Below are 25,944 nucleotides of genomic sequence, written 5' to 3' on the forward strand. Positions count from 1 at the left end.
TTGACGTGACCACCTGTCCCCCAACACACAGGGAATTGCAGTTAGAAGAGCCCCCAAAGGTCAACACAACCCTGAGCCCATATTCCAACCCTTTCTCCTTTCCCCATCATGTTACTTCCTCTTTTCTGATTTCCTTCTTCCCTTAATTATTTGTCTACTAATCAGCCAAGGAAAAAAGGGGCAGGACTGGCAATAAAAGGTACAAGATGAAAAAAGAAGGACTTGAGGATGACATGATGTCATGAGGGAGGTTCTGGCATGAGAAGGAGGAATGAGAAGTTGAAATGCTACTCTTAGAGCACTTCGTACACTATTGCAGTGGCCAAAAACATAAGGATATGTGGAAATAAGTAACCCCGGAGGATGGCATTCCGAGTCCTAACATCTCTATCAAATGAACTGTTTTGTTTATAGCCAGGTGGTTAAAGACAGAGAAATATTTTTTAACAGATAGTCTCCTTAAAGCTCTTGAGAATATTGCTACTCTCCTCCACTCTAGCTAGTAGACAACTCCCAACTGTAGGCTCAGTCTTTTTCTGCTGTAGCGTTCCCCTTACACCAGACCCCTCAGCCTTCTGCCTTCCTTGATGGCCAGCATGAAATGTTTGCTCACTCCTAGTTGGAGGCTCACCAATCTAACATTGGAGTGGTCATTCTGTCAACAAATATTACTGAGCAATAATCATGTGCAAGGCACCGTGGAGGATACAAATTGTAGAATCATAGAATCTGCCAGCTGAAAGGGACTTCTAAGGAAATTTAGTAATGGAACCCCAGAGACCTTTTAATCTCAATTCATAGCTGAACAAGAAATCTCTACATCACATTTCCAACCGACAGTCATCCAACCGTTGCTTAAAGACCTCTAGAGGTGGCTAGATCAAACAATGGATGGAGCACTGGACCTGGAAGCAGGAAGACCTGAGCTCAAAACAAGCCTCAGACACTTGTTAGCTATGTGAGCCTGAGGAAGAGAAAAATTCTCTCACTCAGATAGGTGAAGAGTCTTGAGATCATGTTATATAAAGATCAGCTGAAGGAACTTAGGGAAGTTTTGTATGAAGACAAAGAACACTTAGTTAGAGACATAATTGGTTTCTCTAAGTATCTGAAAGGCTGTTGCGTAGATAAGATGAGGGATTAGATTTTATTTGACCCCAGAAGAGAGAACTAGAAGTAGTGTTTAGAAGTTGCAAAGAGGCAAATGTACATGTGCTGGAAGGAAAAACTCAACAAATCATGCTAACCCTTGCCTCAGAGCAGTAAGTTCATCTTCATCATCCAACAGCTGGCATTTATATAGTGCCTTAAGATTCGCAAATCATTTTACAGTGATCTCATTTTATTTTCAGAACAACCGTGAGGGGGAGGTAAGGTTGTTATTGTTATCCCCATCTTACAAATGAAGAATTTGAGGCAGATAGAGGTTAAGTGACTTGCCCAGTGTCACACAGTTAGGGTCTCAGGCTGGATTTGAACTTGTCTTCCTGACTCCAGGTCCAGCACCCCATCTGGTGCACCACTTAACTGCCCCATGCTTTGGCACTGAAAGAGTTACAGAGATAAATGGAGTCACCTTCAGTTCAGTTTAATTCAGCTCAACAAACTTGTAAGCACTCACTATGAGCCAGGCACTGTGCCAAGTGCTAGGGGTACAAAGACAAAAGAAAACGGTTCCTGCCTTCAACATGCTTTCCAGGTATTATATTTGCAGAGACATTTTTATACCTGTATGAGAGATTTATGCATTCATTTGTTTGGATAAAGAAAAAAGCCTCTGATGCTATCTAAATGTGAACAGTTGATGGGTATTTATTGTACAAGTAATTGATTCTTGCTGACATTTGCTTGGGTAGAGGGCAAGGTGGCTTTGGTGTTTTTTAGCTCATCCCACAGAAATAACTGTTCCTTTTGTTGTTACTGCCACCAATCCAGTTAAGTAATAGACTAAGAATATTAGCAAATTTTGTTCTTGAATCATTTCAGTTGTTTCCAACTCTTCATGACCCCATTTGGGTTTTTCTTGGTAAAAATACTGGAGTGGTTTGCCATTTCCTTCTCCAGCTCATTTTATAGATGAGGAACTGAGGCAAACAGCTTTAAATGACTTGCCTGGGGTCACACAGTTAGTAACTGTCTGAGAGTAGATTTGAACTCATGAAGATGAATCACCCTGATTCCAAGCCCAGTGCTCTATTCACACGCCACCAAACTGCCCATATTAGCAAACAAGGTTCTCTATCTTTTCCGCCACCTAATTCCTGTCAAACCACTCTCTTAAACAGGTTCAACTTCTGATTTCTTCAAAGAAGCATTGAATACCTGCATGGGGCCAACATAAAAGCTAACGGGGCTCAGCATATACACAGCAGAAGAAGAAAGGCCAATATGCAACTCCTTAACAAACAAATTTCTTACGCTGACTGAGGACCTCTCATTGCTCACAGCTGTGATTTGCACATTGCCAAGATGAAGGATGGCAGCCAGGATCCTAAACACATCCATTTGAAAATCTTCCTTTAGACCTGGGGAAAAAAAGAATCAAAAACCAGAAATACTGGGTTCTCTTCTCTTCAGCACTTAAGTCATTGCTTAGGAGTAAGGAAGACCCAAATGATTGGGTTTGGGGGGGAAGAAGGAGGAGGAAGGAATTAACTCTTTTGGGACACTCCAACAACATCAGAGTGAGGGAGTATTATTGATTCAAATGGAACTCTCAAAAAGTAACTTGGGTCCAGGAAGCAAATGTAGTTCATTCACTGTTTTCTCTAGTTAGGTTTCCATAAGCCAAATCAATTGTGGGGAAGCATGGCACATTACATAGTTGAAAAAGAATGAAAACTAACCCATTTTTCTGTGCCAGATAACATGTGACAGAAGTGAAACTGGGACAATTGAAAATAAGTTACCATGTCAAGCTCTTATTCTCAGCCCACTGGATAATCATCAGGGCAAGATTATTGGCTTCAGAGAGAGGTCAGACATTCCCAGGGGCGGAAGAATCAGTCCTTGCCTAAGCAGTACAGATTATGATAGCACAGAAACAGCTAAGCTCATCTAGATTATTATCTGTATTTTCCAGGGGGCATCCACAGAAGTGTACTCCAACAAAGAGAGTATGTCACATACCACATTAAGAAAAAATCTATTTTAATTTTTTTCCTAATTGCATATAAGAACAATTTTTAATACACATTTGTTAAAATTTTGAGTTCCAAATCCTTTCCCTTCCTCCTCTGCCCCATCCCTGAGATAGCAAGTAATTTGATATAGGTTATACATGAACATTTTTAAAAGATTATATTTTTTGAAATCAGCAAAAATCTACTTTCTTTCCCTCCTCCTCCCAATTGAGAATGAAAGAAAAAGAAAACTGCCATTAAAGATATCATATAGCACTTCTAACAAACAGCTAAGACTACTAAACCATGCTGAAATGGACAATGATTCCCTCCAAACAGAACCTGAAAATAGGGAGAGCCAGGTGAGAACTCACATGCCCCAGTAAAAGGATACTGATGGCTTGGAGTTCTTACTATACAATTTAAATGCCTCAAGGATCCATGATTTTTCAGGTGTCCTTGCTCCACTGACATATCACAACCCCTCCAGGCCTTAGGAGATGGTATCATGAATTGCTGTGGCCAAATATATGTGTGTGTACATACACATACACACACACATACACACAAAGACACACATGCCTTACCCTATGGCTAACCCTCTGGTGATGAACTTTTCCAAACCGAGCTAGGCTGGTTCTCAGATGATGAGCATTCATTCAGACGGTCACTGGGTCCCTTTCCATAGAGTTTCTACTTTTTGTTGTTGTTCACTCATTTCAGTCATGTCCAACTCTTCATGACCCAATTTGGGGATTTCTGGGCAGAGATACCAGAATGATTTGCCATTTCCTTCTCCAGCTCATTTTACAGATGAGGAACTGGACAAACAGGGTTAAGCAACTTGCCCAAAGTCACAAACTAGTAAGTATTTGAGGCTGGATTTGAACTGGGGTCTTCCTGACTCCAGGCCCGGAGCTCTATCTACTGCGTCACCTAGCTGCCCTTAGTTTGCTCTTTGGAAATTTATATTTTTAAATTTGGTCTGGACTTATGATTTTGCTGGTGCGGTGATTTCCCAATATGGAAACTCCCTCCACCAGTGAAGATCATCTCCAATCTGCAGCTTACAGTCTTAGAGAATTACCTAAAGGAACGAATAGGTCAGAATAGAAGTCGTCCATGGCCGCAGAGCCCATAAATGTTAGTGACAAGATTTTTTAGGATCTTTCAGAACTCACACACCACTCGCACATCATTCAAGAGGTCAAGATCAGCTCCGCACCATGAGGAGGGATTAGAGCAGAGCTTTAGAGAAGGTGCTGTAAACCACTTGGTAGATATATGTTCAATAGTGCCTTCATTTATGCAACAAAAAATAAAAAGCCAAATGAAAGGCTGCTCTTTTAATCCTTGACCTAAGTACCTTGGTGATTTCAAAGCATTAAAAAGGCTTTTTCTACATTAAAGAATACATTTTTCCTGAATTTAACACCATTTATTAAAAAAACACTAAGCACATACATATTATGAATGTACATTTTGTTGTTGTTGTTGTTATTGTCTTTTGTTCTTGAAGAGACCAAAATGACATCCCTATGCTAGAGTCAGTTATGGTGCATCTGATCAGACCAATCTGAACTCGGACTGTTCTACCACAGGTCAGGCACAAATAGTCCATGTGAACCTTGGAATGGGTTCTCTAGATTTGTGCATCTCACGTTTCTTTTGAACTATTTCAGTTCTGCTTTGCTCACATACATACATGTAAGTGACATGCTTTAATATAGTATAGCACAATATATTTAAAGAAATGTATTTACAAAAAATAAGCTATTAAGGCTTAAAACTGAACTAAGACTTTAAAAGTATATACATATCAAAATATGTATTCATGTATCTTTGAAGAGTATAGCATTCCATGCTTTACGGTAACATAGTATCACCAAGTCCACCAAGTGAATATTAATGTCAAAAAGAGATTTTTATATATGTGTGAGGAGACAATTTAGCATCACTGAAGATTACCAAATGAGACTCTGCCTGTTTTCTCTTCCCACCTATTCAAACCTGAGACTATCTCACTGTCCATCTTCAGGGCTGTACTGATAGATTAACTCAACAGGCCGCCCATCCAACTGCATGTCATTGACAGGCATTTTTTAATCCTGGCTTTTTTTCTTGTGAACTGTTGGGACAATCTCTTCTGAGTCACCTACAGGGTGCCCCAAATGGAAATGGCAAAATGAATAGTGGGTCTAAGTGGACAGTGGCATATTACCAATGCCTCACACCCAAGAAGTGGGATAAGGGGATGTCACACAGGAAATGTGTGATTAGAAAAAGAAGGGGCCCAATCATATAGCAACAGCAACAAGTCAATTTGCTGTGCTGAGTGCATTTATGAAATGACAGAAGCACCAGAGGAAGGTCTCCAAAAGACTGGGCAGATTCTCTAGAGGACTTATGAGAAGACATAGACAACAATCACATAGGATATTGAGACATGTGGGTTATGATTTGTAATACTGGAGGGAATACCTGCCCGATGAGATAGGGTTGAAAGTATGAATTTATTTCTAATCAAGTCTAGTCAATTACTGTTCTAGAGGCAGCTGAGTAATGCAGTGGACAGAGTGCTGGGCCTGGAATCAGTTCAAATCTGATTTCAGACACTTACTAGCTATGTGATCCTGGGCAAGTCACTCAATCTCTGTCTGCCTCAGTTTTCTCAGCTGTAAAATGCGTATAATTTTATACCCTTACTTCCCAGGGTTATTATGAGCTCGGTTTCCTCAGTCATAAAATGGGGATGATTTTATACACCTACTTCCCACAGTTGTAAAGCACTTAGCATGGTGCCTGGCATATAATCACTGCTTACTAAGTGCTTGTCCTCTTCCATTGTCCTCTTTCAGTCCAGTAGCAATTCTTCATGAGAACAATTGGCATTGGTGACCAAAATAAACCCCAAATTTGTTAACATAATGAATGGCATTCAGTGTGACTCAAAAGATGGACAATAAGCTGGAAATTCAAGGCTGGGAACCCTTTTTCCTGTTCTACCCCTACCGTCCAGTCTGACTCATGGCCAAATAAGTCTTTTGTGCTTCTTAATTTCCTCAGCTACACAATTCCAACCCACCTCCCAAGATTGTTACAAATAAGCCCAGATAAAATGGAGCATAGATAGAATGCCTGCTTATGATATTCAGTTAGATGGGCAGTTTTGTTTGCAAAAACAAAGCAAAACAAAACAAAAAACCCCAAGATGAACAAATTCAAAATAATGCTTCCGTAGCATAAAAGAAAGATCTCAAATCCTCAGTTAGTCAGATGTCATTAGCTTGAAAAAGAGAGCTTGTGAAAAGCAGTGTTGATTTGACCCGAATCCAAGCCACCCTGACAACCAAGGCATCACACTACAATAGAGTAACTTGAACCCTAAATTCCAGGGTCTTCTTCCTCAAGAAGGGGTGTTATCAGTGACAATTATCAATGAAAGGATAAAAAGAACCGTGAAGCCAGCTAGAGAGAGGCCTACAAAGAGCAGTAGATTTTTATCAGAGTCCTGCTCATTCTGCTTTCTCCAGGTTGATTACAATGTCAACGAAAGGAAGCATCCCTGGAGCAGAGATAGAAAGCTAAAGAAAAGGAAGATTTTAACCAGTAGGTGGAAATAAGCCTGGAGACAATGACATCAATCACGTCAACAGGCAAACCCATTTACTATCAAGTTGCAGCAATCAGTGAACGAACAAGGCAATCATCATGAAATAATACATATTTTTAAAAAAATCTGTTCTTGCGATTAAATTGGTATACATCAACAGTTCTCAACATGTGGTTCACACATCCCTGGCAGTTTCCAAGACCCTTTCCAGTGGTCTGTGAGGTCAAAACTATATTAAGACATTTACCTTATTAATATACTCCTCCTTCTCCCAACTACCTATCTGGATGAGGCCAGATTTTCTTCATATATTTCAACCAAAATATATCACAACAGATTGAATGCAGAAGCAAATATGAAAATCTATTATCTTTTATTAAGCAAAACAGATATTAAAAAGATTTGCAGAAATATGTAAAATAATGCTACTCTTCTCATTAATTATTTTTGTTTTGGAAAATAGTTTTTTTTCCATTTAAAAAGCTATTCATGGTAACATGAAAAGGGTTTATTGTTATCTTTAATGAATCAATATTTCAAAAATTTATCACTTTTAATTTCTAATACACCAAATATGAATAGATATACCCACATAAACAGGAGCTTCTGAGAATGAGTCCTCAATAATTTTTAAGAATGAAAAGGTGTCCTGAGATCTAGAAATTCTGGTACAGATCAAACTTTTTGCCATTTCAGATCAGGAATGGTTTAGTACCAAATAGTCTTCAAGGATTGCCTGGGGAACTGAGAAATTGCGTGATCTGCCCAGGGTCACACCAAAAAGTACTTACTGTTTTGTAGGTGTCTTGTATACACAAATGCATTAGTGTTATGTGTTGTCTCTCTTTCCCTATCAGGATGTAAATTCCTTGAAGGGCTGGGACTTTTTTACTGTTTCCTTTGTATTGCTTTGTCTCTCAAGCAGGTTAATGAGGACTAGGGTTTTTTGAGGGGAGGGGAGAAGCAAGAAGGCTCTATTGCCTAAAGTGTATTTAGTAGGAGACAATATTTCCTTAGAGAATTAAAGATAGAAGTCTTTCAAATGTAAATACCCAGAAGAGACAATACATTGGTGTGAGTGAATTTCAGTCAAAGCATGAAGGATGATAGCTTATTCTTTCCTGTTTGGATAGAGTTGGAGGCTCAGAGGGCAGGAAGGGACTGGAGGACTACCTCACAGAAATAAGGTCTAGTGGAAAAATTGGGAGGATTCCTTTACTTGACTTGAACTGGTCTTGTTTGTTCATAGCTGTTTGCATGTTGTCTCTTCCCTTAGACTGCATCTCCTCAAGGGCAGGGACTATCTTTTACCTTTCTTTACATCTCCAGTACTTAGTACATTGACAAGCACATAGTAGGTGTTAATAAATGCTGGGTGATTGACCATAGGATTTCTTTAAATTTAAATTTCTTTAAATAGGATTTTAACTAATCATTAAATTTATAGAAATACAATTTACATGCATCTTTTCAGCAACATGTCCAATGTGCAACAGTTGGTGCACAAGAACAAGGTGAAGAGCTGAAGAACAGGGATCCTTTATTGGGATCCTTTATTGCCAGGAAGTGAGTCGATGAGAAGTCTCCATGGGAGATACCTGAGGAATGTGCTAAGAGGCTTGTCAGGAAAATGTTGTTTCCTGGAATTCCAGGATGTCAGGAATAACTGTAATTTATCGCATTGAAACCCAAAGGATAAAGATGATCAGGATGAAATCATAATACCCTTTAATTTTTTCATGATAAAGAAGTCATTAAGTAGGATTTTTTCATGGTGGCAATGAATTGGAAATAAAGTAGGTGGCCATTGACTGGAGAATGACTGATCAAACTGTGGTACACCAATGCAATGGACTATTATTGATCAGTAAGAAATAACAGATAAAAGGAATTCAGAGAAACATGTTAAGATTTATCTGAACTAATGCAGAGTTCAATAAGCAAAACCACAAGGAAAATATACACAATTATTATGGCAATGGAAATTTAAAGGTCACTAAAAGGAAGTCAAATCTTGAGTTAACTGAAAATCACTAAATCACGAGAAAGCAAATAATGAAAAATACCTCCTCTCTCTTGGCAGAGAAGCAGGCAATCACCGGGGCAGAATATTGTATACAGTGTCAGATGTTTTTACTTAACTATTTTTCTTTGTTATGAAGGAAGGTTCAATTTGGAAGGCAGAGTGGAAAATAAATGCCATAAATGACTACGATGTAAAAACAAAAGGCATCATTATAAAGCTTGTTTTTTAAGAAGACCGAAAGGACCCATATGTAGAAACTTATTTATGGTAGCTCTTTTCATGGTGGCAAAAAAAAAAGGAAACTAAAGGGGCATCTATTGGATAAGGAATGTTAGACAGATATGGTATATTAACATAATGGAATATTACTGCGCTGTAAGAAATGATGAAAGGGATGATTTCAGATAAACTGGGGAAGACATGTAAACTTATACAAAGTGAAGTGAATAGAACCAGGAGAATAATTTCTACAATACTATCCAAACATAAGGAAAACAACTTTGAAAGACTCAGGAACTCTCACAATGTGATGAACAACCACAATTGCAAGGTACCAGTGATGAAACATGATACCTGCCTCCTGATGAACTAACAGTGCAGAATAAGACATACATTTTTGGACATGACTGACACAGGAATTTGTTTTGCTTGTTTCTGCATATCTGATACAAGGGTTTTATTTTTCTTTCTTTCAATTGGCAGGGGGAGAAAGGGTTTAGGGAGAGGCTAGCAATGAGGCTACCAAAATGAAGAAAAAAAAAGTAAGAAAAGAATCACTGAAGTATTTTAAAATATAGAGAGAATTGAATAGAAAAAAGGTCAGTAGGGAACACAGAGAAGCAAGACAACCTTAAAAATAACAGGTTGAATTTATTATATACTTAAAATAAGAAAAGCAAGCTGTCCACAACACAGATTTACAGCTTCACATAAAGTACTCTTTCTGTTATATTCTATATGTGGAAATGCTCACCCTTTTTGGTAATGGTTAAATATAGAATTAAAAAAACTATAAAGTGCCATATGTGAAAAAAGACATCATTAAGAACCTGAACAAATATAGTCTTTGTGGAGTCAGAAGGGTAGTTGTGAAACTATAGCATATCCAAATGACTGCTGCTGATGAGGAATTTTACATGGCAAATGTACATGGCACATTCCAACATGCAAGAGGCAACAGGGAAGAACAGATTGAAAACACAGGAACAAAATTGCAAAACTTTAGTGTCAGAAGGGACTCAGCAACCTCTTTATAGTCCAGCCCATATACAAAAAGAATCTCTACTAGGACTCACTTATATTTCACCCCCAAAACTGAGATTGTTTGTTAAAAGCTCCCATCAGACATCTTCCTTTACTATCTCCTCCCTGACTCCAGGCTCAGATGAAGAGGAAGCCCTTCTCCTTACCAAGGAAAGCCCTTCTAAAGGCATCCTTGATCCCATAATTTTCCACCTTCTCCAGTAAATTGCTCCCATTATCCTCTCGATTCTCTTATCACCAATCTTTCCCTAGCTATTGGCTCCTTCCCTGTTGCCAACTAACAAGTCCATGTCTCTCATCCTTAAAAAATCCTTACTTGATCTGACCATCCCTGCTAGCTACTGTTCTGTAGCATTCCTCCCCTTTATGACCAAATTCCTTGAGTAAGCTATATATAATCTGTGCCCCCACTTCCTGTCCTCTAATTTTCTTCTAAACACTCTGCAATCTGGTTTCTGACCCATCTTTCGGTTGAATTTGTTCTCTCCAAAGCTACCAATGACTGACTTCTAGCCAAGATGGCTGCCTGAATAGAGGGCTGACTATTTAGCTTCCATATACACACACCAGAAAAACCTTGAAATTTGTACCTGATAAAATAGTGATCAAGAAAATCAATAAGAGCCAGTTCAAGTCCATTCAGTTATATTATCATCAAATCTTTTTCTGCCTTTTCCATAAGAATGATATGTCTTACCTTATCAATTATTTTGCTAAAATCTGGTTAAGGTAGACATACGGAGGGGCAGCTAGGTGGCACAGTGGATACAGCACCGGCCCTGGAGTCAGGAAGACCTGAGTTCAAATCTGGTCTCAGATCAGACACTTGACACTTAGTAGCTGTGTGACCCTGGGCAAATCACTTAACCCCAATTGCCTCACCAAAAAAAAAAGTTAAACATACAGAACTGACCTTATCTATTAGTTTAATAATCCTATGAAAAAAGGAAATAAGGTTAGTCTGGCATGACATGTTTAGAGGAAAGCATATTCATTGTAATCATTATTTCTTTTTTCTAGATCACTAAACATCCCTTTAATGATCTGTTCTAGAACTTTGCCAGAAATCCAAGCCAATCTCACTGACCTATATGACATATATTCTGTTTACTCCCTCCCTTTAATATATATGTATATATATGTACATACGTGTGTATGTATATATAGACATATGCCTGTCTCCACTCCTGAAGGATCTCTTCTAATTTCCTCAACCTTTCAAATACTGACAGTGGCCAGGCAGTCATATCTATGAAATATTTGTTCAACTGAATTGAATTCTTACCAAGTCTACTGTAACTGATTCCTACCTATGCCTCCTACCTCCAGCCTGTTTCTTCTCCCAGCCATCCTCCATACTGCTGCCCAAATAATCATAATGATCCATTATGATCATGTGACTCCTCTGCTCTAAATCATCCAGTGGTTCACCATTGCCTATTGAGCAAAATATAAACTCTTGACTCCAACATTGAAAGTCCTCCACAATCTTACATCTTTCAAATCCTAACCCTTTTCCTTCTCTTGCTCACCCATGTTTGGAATGAATTTTGGTCTCTATAGCTACCAAATGAAGTCACTGACTTCCTCAAGACCCAACTTAAACTCTATCTCTTCCATGGTCTCTGATTTGATCTACCCACATACTCCTCCTCAGTGAAAATTATTTCTCCCTCCCCAAAGTTCTGAGTGTGTTGCTTAGACCTTTTCATTGCCTTTATGTCACTTCTCCCTTGTACCATAAATATCTATATACTTGTCCTTCCCCACTACATAATATTGCAAGATGATGGATAGCAAAGTCTGTCTTTGTGTCCTTAGTACCTAGAAAATGCCTTTGCACATAATAGGCACTTTAAAATGTTTAAATTATGTGACCCACCTGGCAGACAATGAGCCTCTAAGTCATGCTTATAAAACTTTCAGGCTGAGACAGATGCAGAAAAAGCCAAATGAAGGCTGATTTTTAAAGAGGGTTTGAACTCAATGTATATGTGTATGTGTGTGTGAGACAGACACACACACACACAGAGACACAGACACACATACACACTTGGGGAAATAGTGGCCTGGGGAAACCAGTGTGCTATCCCCCTCCAGCAACTTGGAGGCAACTGAGAGATTTAGCCCATTTATATGTTGTTGAAATGCCCTCTCTACACCATTTCTGGCATAAATGAAGGCAAAGAAGTAATTAAATACACAATTAAGTACACAAGAAGATCTGAGGATTGTATGAAGGAATCATTGCTCAGTTGAAACAGCTGGTGAGGACCAAACCTGAGTTGTTTTGAGATGACTTGAGATGGAAAAACAAACAGAAAAACCTCAAATTCTAAAGTTGTCTCCACTACTTGTGCTTCAAAAGATTGCATTATGAATGGAAAAACCCCAGTAGGTAGACCTTACTAGCACTTTGTAGGACTGGCTGGGTAGAGGAACTAAAACTCCTGGGTTTTGGCTTGCTTGATGAAAAAGAGTTGGGCTTTAATCTCAGGGGGATTGTGGGTATGAGAGAAGATGCTTGCAATAGGTACATTGATGTATTTTTTTCTCTCTTCATTTCTAATAGTATGATTAAGGACCTAAATATAGTTATGCACAAGTGAATGACTATCATTTGTAGTAGGAAAGGGACATTAAGAGAATAGTAGGTAGGATATGAGCCATAATCTGATTGGAAAAATCCACACCAAACCCCTAGATTAACAAAATGAATGTTGCCAACCATAAAAGGGGAGAAGTTAAAGGCAGAGAGGCAGTCAGCTCTATGAGAGTCAGAGAGAGCTTGGTGGTTATCCCTAAATGTCCTCTGGTATTGAGTGATATGGACTACCTACAGCTGGGGAATCACCATTTGATTTAAAGCCTGAGAACAGGCTCAGGCATTGTTCCACCAAACCCCCTTACTGTGACAATGAAATTAAAAGAAGGAAGAAATGAAAAATAGGAATTGATCCCTACTTTGGATCAATTGTAATAGGATTCCTCCAGAGTAGTTTAGGAACTGCTAATCACCAAATGAATATTTATTAGTATTTGGTCAAAAGACATGAAATTTCTGCATTCTTTTACTCTGAGAAAATAACCAGGTGTGTAGCATCTCTTCACTCACCTAGCAATGCAAATGTCTTCTGCGTCTCTATCATGGCTGCTCTGTCATTCACTCCTTCAATGATGATATTCCCTCCCATTCTTGTATAATTAAATTCTTCTGCACTCACTAAAAGAGGAAGGCAAAACTTAATACATTCATGAACTTGAGGTTGGTTGAATCATTCAGTCAATATTTTTGCCTGCATTAAGCATGCTTGGCACTATGCTAGAAGGTCAATTCCAGCTTCATTAACTCTCTGAGATCCTGAAAATTATTGCCCAGTCATGAATACATAATTAGCTAGCATCCTGGAAATAGCAGCTTTTGGACACAGATCTCAGAATCTAGAGGTAGGCTGAAAAGGCCTTTTAGAGGGAAGATAATTTTTGTGACAAGAGCTACTTTGATGCAACATAGAGGCAGACTAAAATCTAATCACATACCTATTTAAATATCACACCTACATATACACACACAAAAGCCAGTAAAATGTCAACTTCTTAAAGGCAGGGATTGCTTTTTGTTTTGTCTTTTTAGCCCCAGCGCGGTGTCTGGCACCCAGCAGGAACTTAATAAATATTTGTTGAATTGTGTCTAAGATGTTACTGATGATATAATAAGCTTTGGGTTTTTGGACCTCCAGTAACATTCAATTCTTCCTAAATTAAAACAGTATTTAAGAAGCATGGGGGTGTGGTATGGTGGGGGGTTTGGAGGGTGTTGGAAGCCAGGTGATAGCAGGGTGAAAGAAAGAACTGTAAAAGCATAGCAGGCCATTTTATATAGTGGCCATCATTCCTATATATCTTAAGTCCCTTGAGTTATATCATAGTGTGATATAATCAATGATCAGAATAGTAACCCTGAGTCATCAAGGAAAATTTAAGAAGGCAGGGAAGCATATAATACATTTCAGAAAGACTCAGTTCAAAAACAGGTTTGTTAAAAAAAAAGTTTTGATGGTTAAAGGGATAAACTTTAGTTATATGGAATGTCCTACTTCTATAGGACATCTCATAAATAAGGCATTACTTCTGGGCTCACAGTTGACCTAACTTGAATCCTAACAGGGCCAATCAATATGCTAGCAGACACTGTCATGGCCCCTCCTTCTCACCAACTGCAAGCCCATTGCCCCAGAGACTTCAATGTCAACTACACCCCTCACCCCTCAGATTCTGGTGATCTTAGGAATCCAAAAAATGAAAGGTAGAGCCTCTTCTTTAAAAAAAAAAAAAGTTAGGAGAGCCCTTGTGTTACTGTCATACCAAGGAAACTGACTTAAAATTTAGAGAATACCCCCCTCAAATTGTAGAAATACTTCCATCTACTATGACATACCCAATTTAAGGTGTTTAAATTCAGGCTGCAACGCTGAGGCACAAAGCTGATAAAAAACGTGGTAATTGCGTTCATTTTCTGACTGCAGAAAGAAAGAAAAAAAACCAGAAAACCATATCAATATTTCACAAGTGAAGAATGTCAGGCATTTGATTCTTAACTAGAGGGTCCTTAAAGTGGATTTTGGCACTCTAGGATCATGATCAAACATTCTTATTTATCTGTGTTTCCCAAGAGCCTTTTCTAAAAGCAATTAAGTTATGAACTATTTGTCTATGTTAAGTTAGTTTCCCAGCAGTCCCCCTTAAAAATAAGTCCTTTCTCCAACAAAGACAGTGACATAATAACTGGACAGTCTGAGATAAAGGACTTTTAAAGGAGATAGATGTGTTATTTTTAAAGGATAGGATTGTGTGAAATGGGAATAACATGACCTACACTTGTTGAGACTTGATTGATTTATTACCTTCCCAAACCCAAATATTTTCTCCATTTATGTTGGCTAAAAAACTTGTGTATATATAAAAAAAATTACCTCATCCCCAAAGTCAAATGAAAATCTCATTCCTAATCTCGGTTTTGTAACAAAAACCATTATGGTGACCATGACTACTTCAATCAGGTTTTTTTCCCTATAACACAATAAAAATCTAATCTTAAAACAATACAGGAATATATAAATGATGAAGCTTTTTAAGGGTCTATATCCATTGAAATTTCACCCATTTGCCAACTATCCCATGTTGACAATAAAAAAGTTCTGTTACTACAGATAAAAGATTGCCAAGCTGTATTCTGCCTGCCAGTGAATGATGCAAGTCTCCCCCTAATCATTAAGTAAATAGGAACAGTTGAAAAGAATGAGGGCTAATGGAAGTTCTTTTCCTTACTTGAAAGACAACTCTGGATTTCTCCAAAAGATAAGTTCTCATGTTGGCTCCTATAATCCGATTCCTTTTATCAAAGCTGATTTCAGTATATTTTCCAAACCGACTGCTGTTATCATTTCGGGTGGTCTTGGCATTTCCAACAGCCTACAAAAGACAGTTTTGAGATTAAAAAAATGTTTTTGGATCAAGATCATTAGTGTGGTTCTTTGTAAAAACACAGACCCTAGACAAAAGGTCTGGAGTGGGGAACCTGCGGCCTTGAGGCTGCATGTGGCCTTCTAGGTCCTTGGGTGCAGCCTTTTGACTGAGTCCAAGTTTTACAGAACAAATCCTTTTATTAAGGGGATTCGTTCTATGAAATTTAGATTCAGTCAAAGGGCTGAACTTTCCTGTCCCTGGACTAGGCCTACCAAACAAAAGGAATTCTGGTTGCCAAAACTAAGGGTGATGAGCACTTTCCCTTGCCTACGGAATAAATTTGAGCTCCTTAGACTGGCATTCATAGCCTTCTGGGACCTGACGCCAACTTACCACTCAAACCTCTATTATACCCATTTATTCCTTTACATAAATCCTACACAGTAGCCAACAGGCTAACCCACATGATTGCTCAAATGCCCGTTTTTCTGCCTATGCACTCTCAATCCATAATGTCCCTTCCCTTCCCTTCCCCTAATCCTATCCAAATCTCACCTTTTCTGAGGTCTTACTGACTATACCCAATCTTTCCCTCTTCTGAACTCCTATAAAACTTACTGTCTGTGACAATAATTGGGAAAATGCATTGTATACTACCTATGATATGTTTTATTATTAATTTAAACTTATTATTGAGTACAATTGTTACTTAGCCTTATTCACACAACTTTGATCTAGATAACATTTTGCAGAGTATAAAGCACAGTTTGCAAAATATACTCATCTGGTCCTCATAATCATCCTGGGTGGTAGTAAATGTGATTAATATCCTCAAATTATAGATGAGGAGGCTGGGTGAAGAAATTCATAGAGGATGGTGTGGAATTACACAAATAGTAAGTGCCAGAAGCTGAATTCGAATCCAGGTCTTCTCCCTCCAAGTGCCCAGGGATCGATCTTCTCTACCTTGCTGTTCCCAAAAACTAACCCAATATCCTATTCCTGCTGGGCCTTTATTTTGGTTATATCACAGTCACATCTATGGTGGTTGCTTTAAAAGCTTAAAGACCTGGCCGTCCCCCTTCCAACCCTCATTGATACTTGCATCTTAATCAGGGATTTTTCAAAGGTGAAAAGCTTTTACTAGTGGTGAAATTTTCAAACACTGTGGTACGTATGTGTGCAGAAGAGGACAGGGAAGTTTGCCCCAAGCTCTTCAAATGACATCAGCTAGCCATCTCCCTATTTAGCCTATAGATGAAACTGGGCATGCACCCATTTTTCTGACTTTTAAAAAAATAACAATGGCAGCTAATATTTATATAGCACTTACTATGTGTTAGGCATTGTGCTAAGTGCTCTACAATTTCTCATTTAATCCTCACAATAACCCTGAGAGGTAGGTGCTATTATAACCCTCATTTCACAGACAGGGAAACTGAGGCAAGGCAGAGGTTTAGTGTCTTGCTCATGGTTACCTAGTATCTAAGGTTGAATTTGAATTCAAGTATTCCTTACTCCAGACCCAGTGCTCTATCCACTATACCCACCTAGCTTCTTTAGATTTGAGAGCGTGAGAGCTTGGGTTCATATAGAACTGCAACACAAACTTATTTAATTTATTTTGTTCAAGTTTCACTGATGATATTCCCAACCTCAGCTCTACATAAGAATCAAATCCCTGGCATTATTCATTTGTAAAGTATTAATATTGGCTTTCTGGTCTTTTTTATTCTTTCTGTAGTCAGAGAATGAACAGAATTACCCCATTTTCTACATTACAGCCTGAATTTAATCATCTTAAATTGGGTAAATCAAGGTATATGGAAGGATCTTCCCAATTTCCAAAGATATTCTTCAACTTTTAAGTTAATATCATCGTTTTGACAATACGAGAGATGCCCTGTACTTTTTTATTTTCAAGAGGAGGATCTGTATCTACTTTTCATGTCCCTGATTCTTAAGATCTCCAGAATTTGAGGAAGGAGGGGCTTGGACATTGAAGTCACTGAGGCAATGGGGACATGGGGATGGGGTTGGTGATAACTGCCCATATGGCTGGAAGGGGCACAGCATTGTCTGGTAACCCACTGATTGTCCAGGTTGGGATGAGCCTAGGATTGCTATCAAGCTCATCCATAATGAACCAACTTTTTCCTGGTACCCATCATTGCTTACCTCAGTTATGGGATTAGAAGCCAGCACTTTATCTTCCACGTGGGCATTACCGCTTGATTTGCTGACTGTAGCAAAGTATCTCATAGCATATCGGGCTGACACTGTCTTTCCAGCCCCTGACTCACCACTCACAATTATCGACTGATTCTTGTTGTTTCTAGAGTGAAATGATGAAAGAACAGTATTACTTTGGTGCAACCTGCTTTCAGACATAGTTGCTGGATAACAACATCATTCCTGGCATATTAACAAACTGCTTTGCAAAGGGAATCAAATCTTTCAGGCCATTAGAAGCCCGCACTGAAGCCTTACTAATGCTGTCCTTGGGTGTCTTGACTCATAGGACCACTCTCCTCCCTTTATACTATTTCACTTGGTGATCTCATCAGCTCCCATGGATTAAACTGTTTTCTCTATGCAGACGATTCTCAGATTTATTTATCCAATCTGAACCTCACTTTTGACCTTGTCTGGCATCTCCAACTGCCTATTAGAGATCTTGAATTAGTTTTCTCATAGACATCTTAGACTCAACATGTCCAAAAATGACATTTACCCCCAAATGCCCCCTTCTTGTGAACTTCTCCATTTCAGCTGATGGCACAGCCAATGTGTGAATTTGTTTTTCTTGACTAGAATGATTTGTTACAAGGGAGGGTTTCTATTTAGTGTGGGCCAGGGAGGGAGTTGGAGGGTAGTGATAACAATGAAGGAAGGAAGGAAGGAAGGAAGGAAGGAAGGAAGGAAGGAAGGAAGGAAAGGAAGGAAGGAAGGAAGGAACAGTACCAACAAAACATTAAAAAAATTTTGGTTTTTGTTCAGTCGTTTCAGTGACCCCACCTGGGGTTTTCTTGGCAAAGATACTGGAGTGGTTTGCCATTTCCTTCTCTACCTCATTTTACAGATGAGGAAACTGAGGCAAACAGGGTTAAGTGATTTGTCCAGGGCCACACAGCTCAATGAGTCTTTCTGACTTCAGGCCTGGTGCTCTATCCACTATGCCACCTAGAAGACCTGAGTTCAAATCCAGCCTCAGACACTTACTAGCTGTGTGGGCAAGTCACTTAACCCTGTTTGCCTCAATTTCCTCATCTGTAAAATGAGCTGGAAAAGGAAATGGTAAACCACTCTAGTGTCTCTGCCAAGAAAACCCCAAATGGGGTCATGAAGAGTCAGACATGATTGAACAGTAACAAGATTATTGTTATTATTATTGTTATCATTATTATGTTCTGGTATGTTTGTTAGCAAATCCCAATCCTGTATCCACTGGCAATGTGACACAGGATTATTATGCTTTACTGTTCATTTCTGTGTGGAAGATATAGATGTCCAATGTTTCTAAATTAAAAAGAAATGTTTTAAAATATGAAGAAAAACACAAGTAACCTTTATCCAAATCCAACGTTGTTCTATTCCTAGACCCTGGTAGCTGTGAGGAAACAAGATTCCATTTAAACATCTTGCCAATGGAAAGTCATCATATAATACTCTGATTAGACTCAGTGTATGACTATGGTTTTTTGTTTGGTGGGATTTTTTTTTACATTTTTTAATTAATGAAATACATATATTCATGTGGAACAAACCTGCCTCCTCAAATTTTCTAGAAGAAAGAACTAAGTCACTTAACAAAAGGAAACTACATAAGAAAAGCCCAGAAGTTTGGTCTGTATCAGCCAGCTTTTAGCAAGGTACTCATTTACCTTTCTTGATATGGACAAATCTTAGTCTTGGAGATACTTTTCTTGGAGGGAGGGGGTTGGGGGAGGGGGGTCAGGGCTTTCCAAAGGTTTCTGAGACAGGAGTGTGTTTGTGAATAACTAGAGAGACTCTGATTTGGTTAGGAATCTCAGGTTGTCGTCTATACCTGGGCTGGTAACAGAGACAGTGTGGTGTATCGAGAAGAGGACTAGACTAAGTAAACATTGAAAGACCTAAATGAGACTCAGCTAACCAGTTGTGTGACTTTGGTTGTTACTTAGCCTCTCTGTGTCCCAGTTTACTATCTGTAAAATAAGCAGGTTGAATTATATTAAGAGTTCTTAATCTGGGGTCCATTAACTTAAAAATATTTTTTGATAAATGTAGTTCAGTATAATTTAGCATCCTTTGCAATTGTACATATTTAATTGTATTCATTTAAAAGCATTCCTCCAAAAAGGTATCCATGGGTTTTAGCAGACTGCAAAGGCGTCCATGACACAAAGAAGGTTAAGAATCCTTGGACTAGACAATTTCTAAGATCCCTTCTAGCTCTAATGCTCCATTATACTACAAACCTAGATGTCCTCTTACCTAAGATGACCAAGTTATGCCCTTAAAAAGTAATAAGGTATGCATGACATCTTGGGGTGGGGGAGGGGAGAGATGGGGAGAAAATTTGGAACTCAAAATCTTATGGAAATGAATGTTGAAAACTAAAAATAAATTAATTAAAAATTAAATTAAATTTAAAAAATTAATGAAGTAATACTATAAGCCAACATGATGCCCAGCACCCAGTAAGCATACCTGTTAACTGATTGATTAATAAGCATGCCCTCAAAACCCTTTAGGCTTGTGGCCACTCTTCCCTCCCAGAAAAGTCTTCTACTTTTTGCTTCTACACACTCCAGTGGCCTGTACCCAGGTATACAACAATGGCAGAATCTGCCAGATAAATGAAATACTCTGATTTTTAAAAAATGACTAAAAAGCATATTCAATATTAGTGAAATAGAAAATTTTTATTTGTGATAGGTTTTTTGATTAATGGTAAATATTTTAATAATTTTAAGGTATGATAGTCATTATATATCAGAGCAAAATGTTGGGAAAGGGAGGAGAAATAAAATTGTGGGGCACAAGGAAATAGGAAGGGAAATGAGAGAAGGAATAAAAAAATTTAAAAAAAAACCAACTCCATAGGAATCCAGTTAGAAAACCTGACTAAGTGATCCAGAATATCAACAAACAGCTTGTTCCAAAGCAGATCATAATCGTATGGCTGGACTAAGGCATTCTGATAGTATGTTCAAAACCAGCACGCCCTAAAATGCCACCATGTGGCTTGGCATTCTAAGAATTTGCCAGGCTTGGTCTTTAGACAGACAATACAAAATTTCTCTCCAAAAACTGTGAGTAGTGGGAGTGGGAAGAATAGAGAATCAGGACAAGTTACAGGAAGTGCAAAGTTTAGAGAGAAGATACCTGGCCATTTGTTTATATGCTTCTTCTGCTACAGCAAATATATGTGGATCCATATCTCCCATGTTCTGCCCACTATAAGCATGGATGATAGCCTTTCCATAGATTGGCAACTCTTTGTAAGGGTTCATGGCAACCAAAATAATGCCTGAAGAAAGAAATTCAAGATGTATATGAGTCTCAGAACAATGTCAAAATGAGGGGAATACAGTGATAGGGGATTATAGGGGCATAAATATATCATGCTAAGTCATATCTACAAGTATTGAATAAGCCAGGTGTTATGCTAAGCACTAGGGACACAAAATAAGCCTTGCCTTCAAGCAGTTCACAATCTAACGAGAAAGATAATATATGAGGCATGATGCCGATATCTTTAACATGCCAGGTGTTTGAAGCACTGTGGGCTGTACACCAGGAACTCAGGCCAATACTAGAGATATTTTGGAGGCAAATATAGGCTCATTCACCAAACTGTCCCACAAAGCCATAACCTCCAAAGCATTTGTTACTGGTTAAAAAAGAGAGATAGATGAATGGAACAGATTAGGTACACAATCTATCAAAGCGAACTAACCTAGTAGTCTAGTATTTGCTAAATGCAAAGACCCCTAGCTGTAATTTTGAAATAAAATGAACAATTTTGAAAGACGTAAGAAATCTGACCAATGCAACAATCAATCGTGATTCCAGGGAGAGGAACATTTGTAGGCAGATATTGTTAGAAACACTAATGAATCCAGAAATGGAATGCCTAAACACCAAATAAAGTTTTATCAACTCCTGTGTTTATCCTTATTTAGCCTACTGATGGCTTAATACTCAAAGGTAGCTGGAGTCATTTCATTATAAACTGCTAAGGTGCATCCCCAACCTTATACAGGGCTCCATTTTATTTTGTCCTCCTAGAAATGAAACAGTACTTCCCTCAATTATCCAGGGCCATTCAGAATTTCAGCTTGTTACAAAGATGACAATAGATGGAAATAGTTAATGTTGGACAAGCTGTGAGAAGACTGGGACACTAATACACTTTCGGTATTACTGTGAATTGGTCCACCCATTCTGGAAAGCACTTTAGAATTATACTTTTTTAAAAAGTGACTAAGACATCCATTCCACTTGGTCCACAGAGTCTATAGCAAGGCATACCCCAAGGAGGGCAAAGACAGAAAAATCCCATATACTGTAATATATTCAAAGCAATACTTTCTGTGGTAGCAAAAACTTGAAAATAAATTAGATGCCCGTCATTTGGGGGAATGGCTAAACAAATTGTGGCTTGTAAATGTCATGGAATATTACTGTGCTTTAAGAAATGCTAAATATAAAAAATTCATAAAAGCAAAGGAAGACTTATATGAACTCCTGCAGAGTGAAGTAAACAGAACCAGGAAAACAACATAGACAATGGAAATGGAAATGAATAAATGAAAAAATGAAACTGGACTCTGTATAATTATAGTGATCAAAATTGGCCCGGGGAAAAGAGAGGAGAAAACGTACCTCCCTCCCTCTATTGTTTGCAGAGATGAGAGTCTACCTGTCGAATGTAGACTACGCTATCCAACCTGGTTGATGTGTTGCTTTGTTTTGCTAAATTTCTTCATCCCTTCCCCTTCTCTTGTATACTTTGTCATAAAAGATAGCTTTTTGTGTAGGAGAGTGTAGAAGGTAATGCGAAAACAAAACATACCAATAAAAATAAAAAGATATTCTAATCATGCTACAGTCAGCAATTACTATATTTTTATTTATATTTAATTTTTAATTCATAAATATCTTTTTACTTACCACTGTAGGTATAAATAAGTTTGGATTCAGCAAAACGTATTTTGAGATTGTGGAGGACGGCAGGTTCATGAAGATAACTAAGTGCTGTGAGGTCATTCTCTCCTACAAGTATATCAGGATTTCGTAATGGTGGAAGAGTTTCTGGATCAACAGAATAATCTTGTTCCTAACAATACAGGCAAAAGAATTTTAATGACAAGGTTCTAGAGTTCCTGTCTGAAACATTATCCTTCAGCCTCAAAGATGCTATTCTTGATAGTGAATCTGAAAAGACTTGAACACCAAGGAACGGTGCAGTTATCCTTTCCACATCTTTCTCTTTTATGGGGTGTTTACAGTACCTGATTGTAAAATTTGGATTGATATTATAATAATACTATACCTATATTTTATGCATTTCTGAGTTTCTAAACATTTTCTGTGTCATCTGCTGGCCTTCACGTGTCATCTGCAACTTCCACAAAACTCCCCGAAAATCCCCATTTAATTTCCTAAGCTGACACGTGGTATATCAAAAACACTATGGGAAAGTTGTGATGTGGAAGGATGACTGTACTGCATAGGCATAAAGACTATGAAATGCTTTGCACATGAAGAAGCTTCTTGGTTTATTCCTCTCTAGGACTTTGCCCTTTCAGATCATGGTCAAGCTTGATACCTTTGCTCAGAAAGATTATACCAAGTTAGCTGTTTTCTCCATAATTCTTAAACTATGCTCCAACGCATGAAATGATGCTGACTAAGCTTGTAGAAGGCAGAGACTTCATACTTCTATGGGGGTTCTCTAATCTTTTCATCTCCCTACATACTTAGGTCATCACTTAACCCTTTTGCCTCAGTTTCCTCATCTGTAAAAATGAGCTGGAGAAGGAAATGGCAAACCACACCAGTATCTTTGCCGAGAAATCCCCAAATGGGGTCATGAAGAGTTGGACACAACTGAAAATGACCTAACAACAACAATGCACACTTAGAATAGTACTGGTCATGTTTTGTTGTTGTGGTTGCGTTTGTTTTAAACTGGCTCTTCCTATCCTTCTCAGGCTAGAAGTACCATGTTTACTCATGGACCCCTTCCCACTAGTGGTTAGTACTGTAGCTTCAATCTGATCCTGTTTCTCAGGATGGCTGTTTCTCTCCTACATAGTCGGTCTGGTAGCTCCCCCATCTGAGGGCTCACCATTTTGATGCTGACCTTAGTCAGCAACAGCTTATTACAACATAAGTTCAGAACTCCAGAACTCAAGCGCCTCACCATCCTCAATCTTCCCAGAAAAAAAAAAAAGATCCCAGGCATGTACCATCAAACCTGGTGGCATGGGCACGCTAAGCAGTTAGCCACTACATGTTGGTTAATTGATCAATTGTCCTTAACGCTTTTTTTCATTCACACAATTTGTGTTTCATAAAGTCTAGTGGTGTTTTTATATTGAGTGTCACTCCAATGTTGGTAAACCGGTGGAATGAATAAAAGAAAAAACTGATACGTACTCAATACCCAGGTAACAGACAGTTCTGCTATATTGTTTGTTTTGAAACTACAAATTTGCTCCAATGTGATATTGTTGTTGTTTGGTTCAGTTGTATCCTACTCTTCATGACTCCATTTGGGGTTCTCTTGACAGAGAAGCATTAAAGTGCTTTGCCATTTCCTTCTCCAGCTCATTTTGCAGATGAAGAAACTGAGGCAAACAGGGCTAAGTGACTTGCCCAGGGTCACACAGTTAGTTAGTGTCTGAGTCCAGATTTTAACTCAGGAAGATGAGTCTTCCTGACTCCAGGTCCAGCACTCTATCCATCGTACCACCCAGCTGCCCCTAACATGATGTATTAGGGAACAATCCAAGCATAACCCAAAGGTCATGAATGTCATAATGGCTCTTGCTCAAATTCACCCTTGAGAAACAGGGAGAATGCAGAAAAACCACACGACTTCACAATCACTCACAAGCTGCAACCCACTTCTACAAACAAACTTCAGGTCTTTGTCGAGGTAAAGCATCATATTATATATATTCTGGTATAGCAAGAGCTGGGAGCAGAGGAAGGCTGGTCTGTATCTGTAATCTCCATCCACCCCTCCCCACCAACCAAGCAGCAGCCCAAGACCTTGGACACTGCCACTATTTATTAGACTATTTATCACTCAACATTTATAAAACAATGATAATATTTTTCACTGGGCTCCTATATCTTTTTATGCATCACTGACAAAATTTTGACAGTTATGCCCTTAACCCTATTTTCTCATAAGTCCTGGGGGTTTTAATCTTAATTTTAATGATTTTACATAGAAGATGCTTTTTAAGAACACATATATTGATGTATAGTAGAACTGACTGTACACATATATATGTGTATATATACACGCACATATACACATATGTATACACATGTGTACATGTGTGTGTGCTCACATAGGTATATGCATACAAATGTATATATTTTTTCTTTAATTTATTTAACAAACATTTATTAAGCCCCTACCATATATGGAGAACCAAACTAGGTTGTGGTAGAGACAAAGTTTAAGCCCTAATCCCTACACCACGGATGTAGAATATTGCATATGCTTGTCAGACACAGTCATAGTGTTGGTTAGTTTGGACAAGGTGGTTTTTTTCCCCTTTTATTTTTTTTTTAATCTTTGTTTAAGAGATGGCTTGTAAGGTAGGGGTAAGGGAAGGACATATTAAAAAATGAATATAAAATATAAAAACAAATATAAAAATAAAAGACATGTCAAAATAAGAGAAAATATTTCAAAAGGATACAATCCCCGCTTTATAGTCTAATGGTGGGGGGTGGTAAAGAGTAAGCTTAATCTAGACTAAAGTCCATAGTAGGCTTCATCCTGACCATGGGAAAAGGGGATGTAAATAGCTGGATAGAAGGACCAAAGATTTGGGGACACAGGCTGAGTTAGACAAATGGTCACCTCTCTATCATTCCCTATATTTTTCATCCTGATCTAATACAGACTTCTAGACTGAATCTGTTCTGATAACCAGTTTTCATATTTGCCAAGTTCCTGGATGGCCCAATCATCCTAATTTTTCCACTTCCAACTCAAGTGTCCCCCCCACCCACTCCTGCCACCTTCCTCTGCCACAAGACAGTAACTGGCATTCACCATTCACAGGGGTTTGCCTAATCACTCTCACCTGTGTCCATCCTGCCATGTCTCTCCTGGGATTGGTAAATCATTACCAATAGGGGATATTCAAGGAAGGCTTAATGGAGGATATGACATGAGTTGTACTTTAAATCTAAGTAAAGAATTGGAAATAAGG

At 38.4% G+C, this 25,944-nt stretch overlaps 1 protein-coding gene across 2 annotated transcripts in view; it reads right to left on the minus strand.

Annotated features, from left to right (window-relative positions):
* Positions 1 to 25,944, minus strand: part of MYO5C (myosin VC) — a 145,943-nt gene that overhangs the window by 89,134 nt on the left and 30,865 nt on the right. The window contains exons 2-9 of one of the 2 annotated variants that reach the window (XM_027840856.1): positions 25,816 to 25,920; positions 22,652 to 22,817; positions 20,861 to 21,005; positions 17,669 to 17,825; positions 15,353 to 15,496; positions 14,463 to 14,544; positions 13,140 to 13,247; positions 2,419 to 2,525 (exon numbers count right to left, since the gene is read on the minus strand). In XM_027840856.1, the coding sequence (XP_027696657.1) occupies positions 2,419 to 2,525; positions 13,140 to 13,247; positions 14,463 to 14,544; positions 15,353 to 15,496; positions 17,669 to 17,825; positions 20,861 to 21,005; positions 22,652 to 22,817; positions 25,816 to 25,833 (927 nt within the window). In that variant the 5' untranslated portion in view covers positions 25,834 to 25,920. The remainder of the gene's footprint in view (positions 1 to 2,418; positions 2,526 to 13,139; positions 13,248 to 14,462; positions 14,545 to 15,352; positions 15,497 to 17,668; positions 17,826 to 20,860; positions 21,006 to 22,651; positions 22,818 to 25,815; positions 25,921 to 25,944) is intronic. The other variant, XM_027840855.1, reaches the window with a different exon arrangement.

Source organism: Vombatus ursinus, unplaced genomic scaffold (assembly GCF_900497805.2).
Source record: "Vombatus ursinus unplaced genomic scaffold, bare-nosed wombat genome assembly UNPS02014848.1, whole genome shotgun sequence".
NCBI classification, from domain to species: Eukaryota; Metazoa; Chordata; class Mammalia; order Diprotodontia; family Vombatidae; genus Vombatus; species Vombatus ursinus.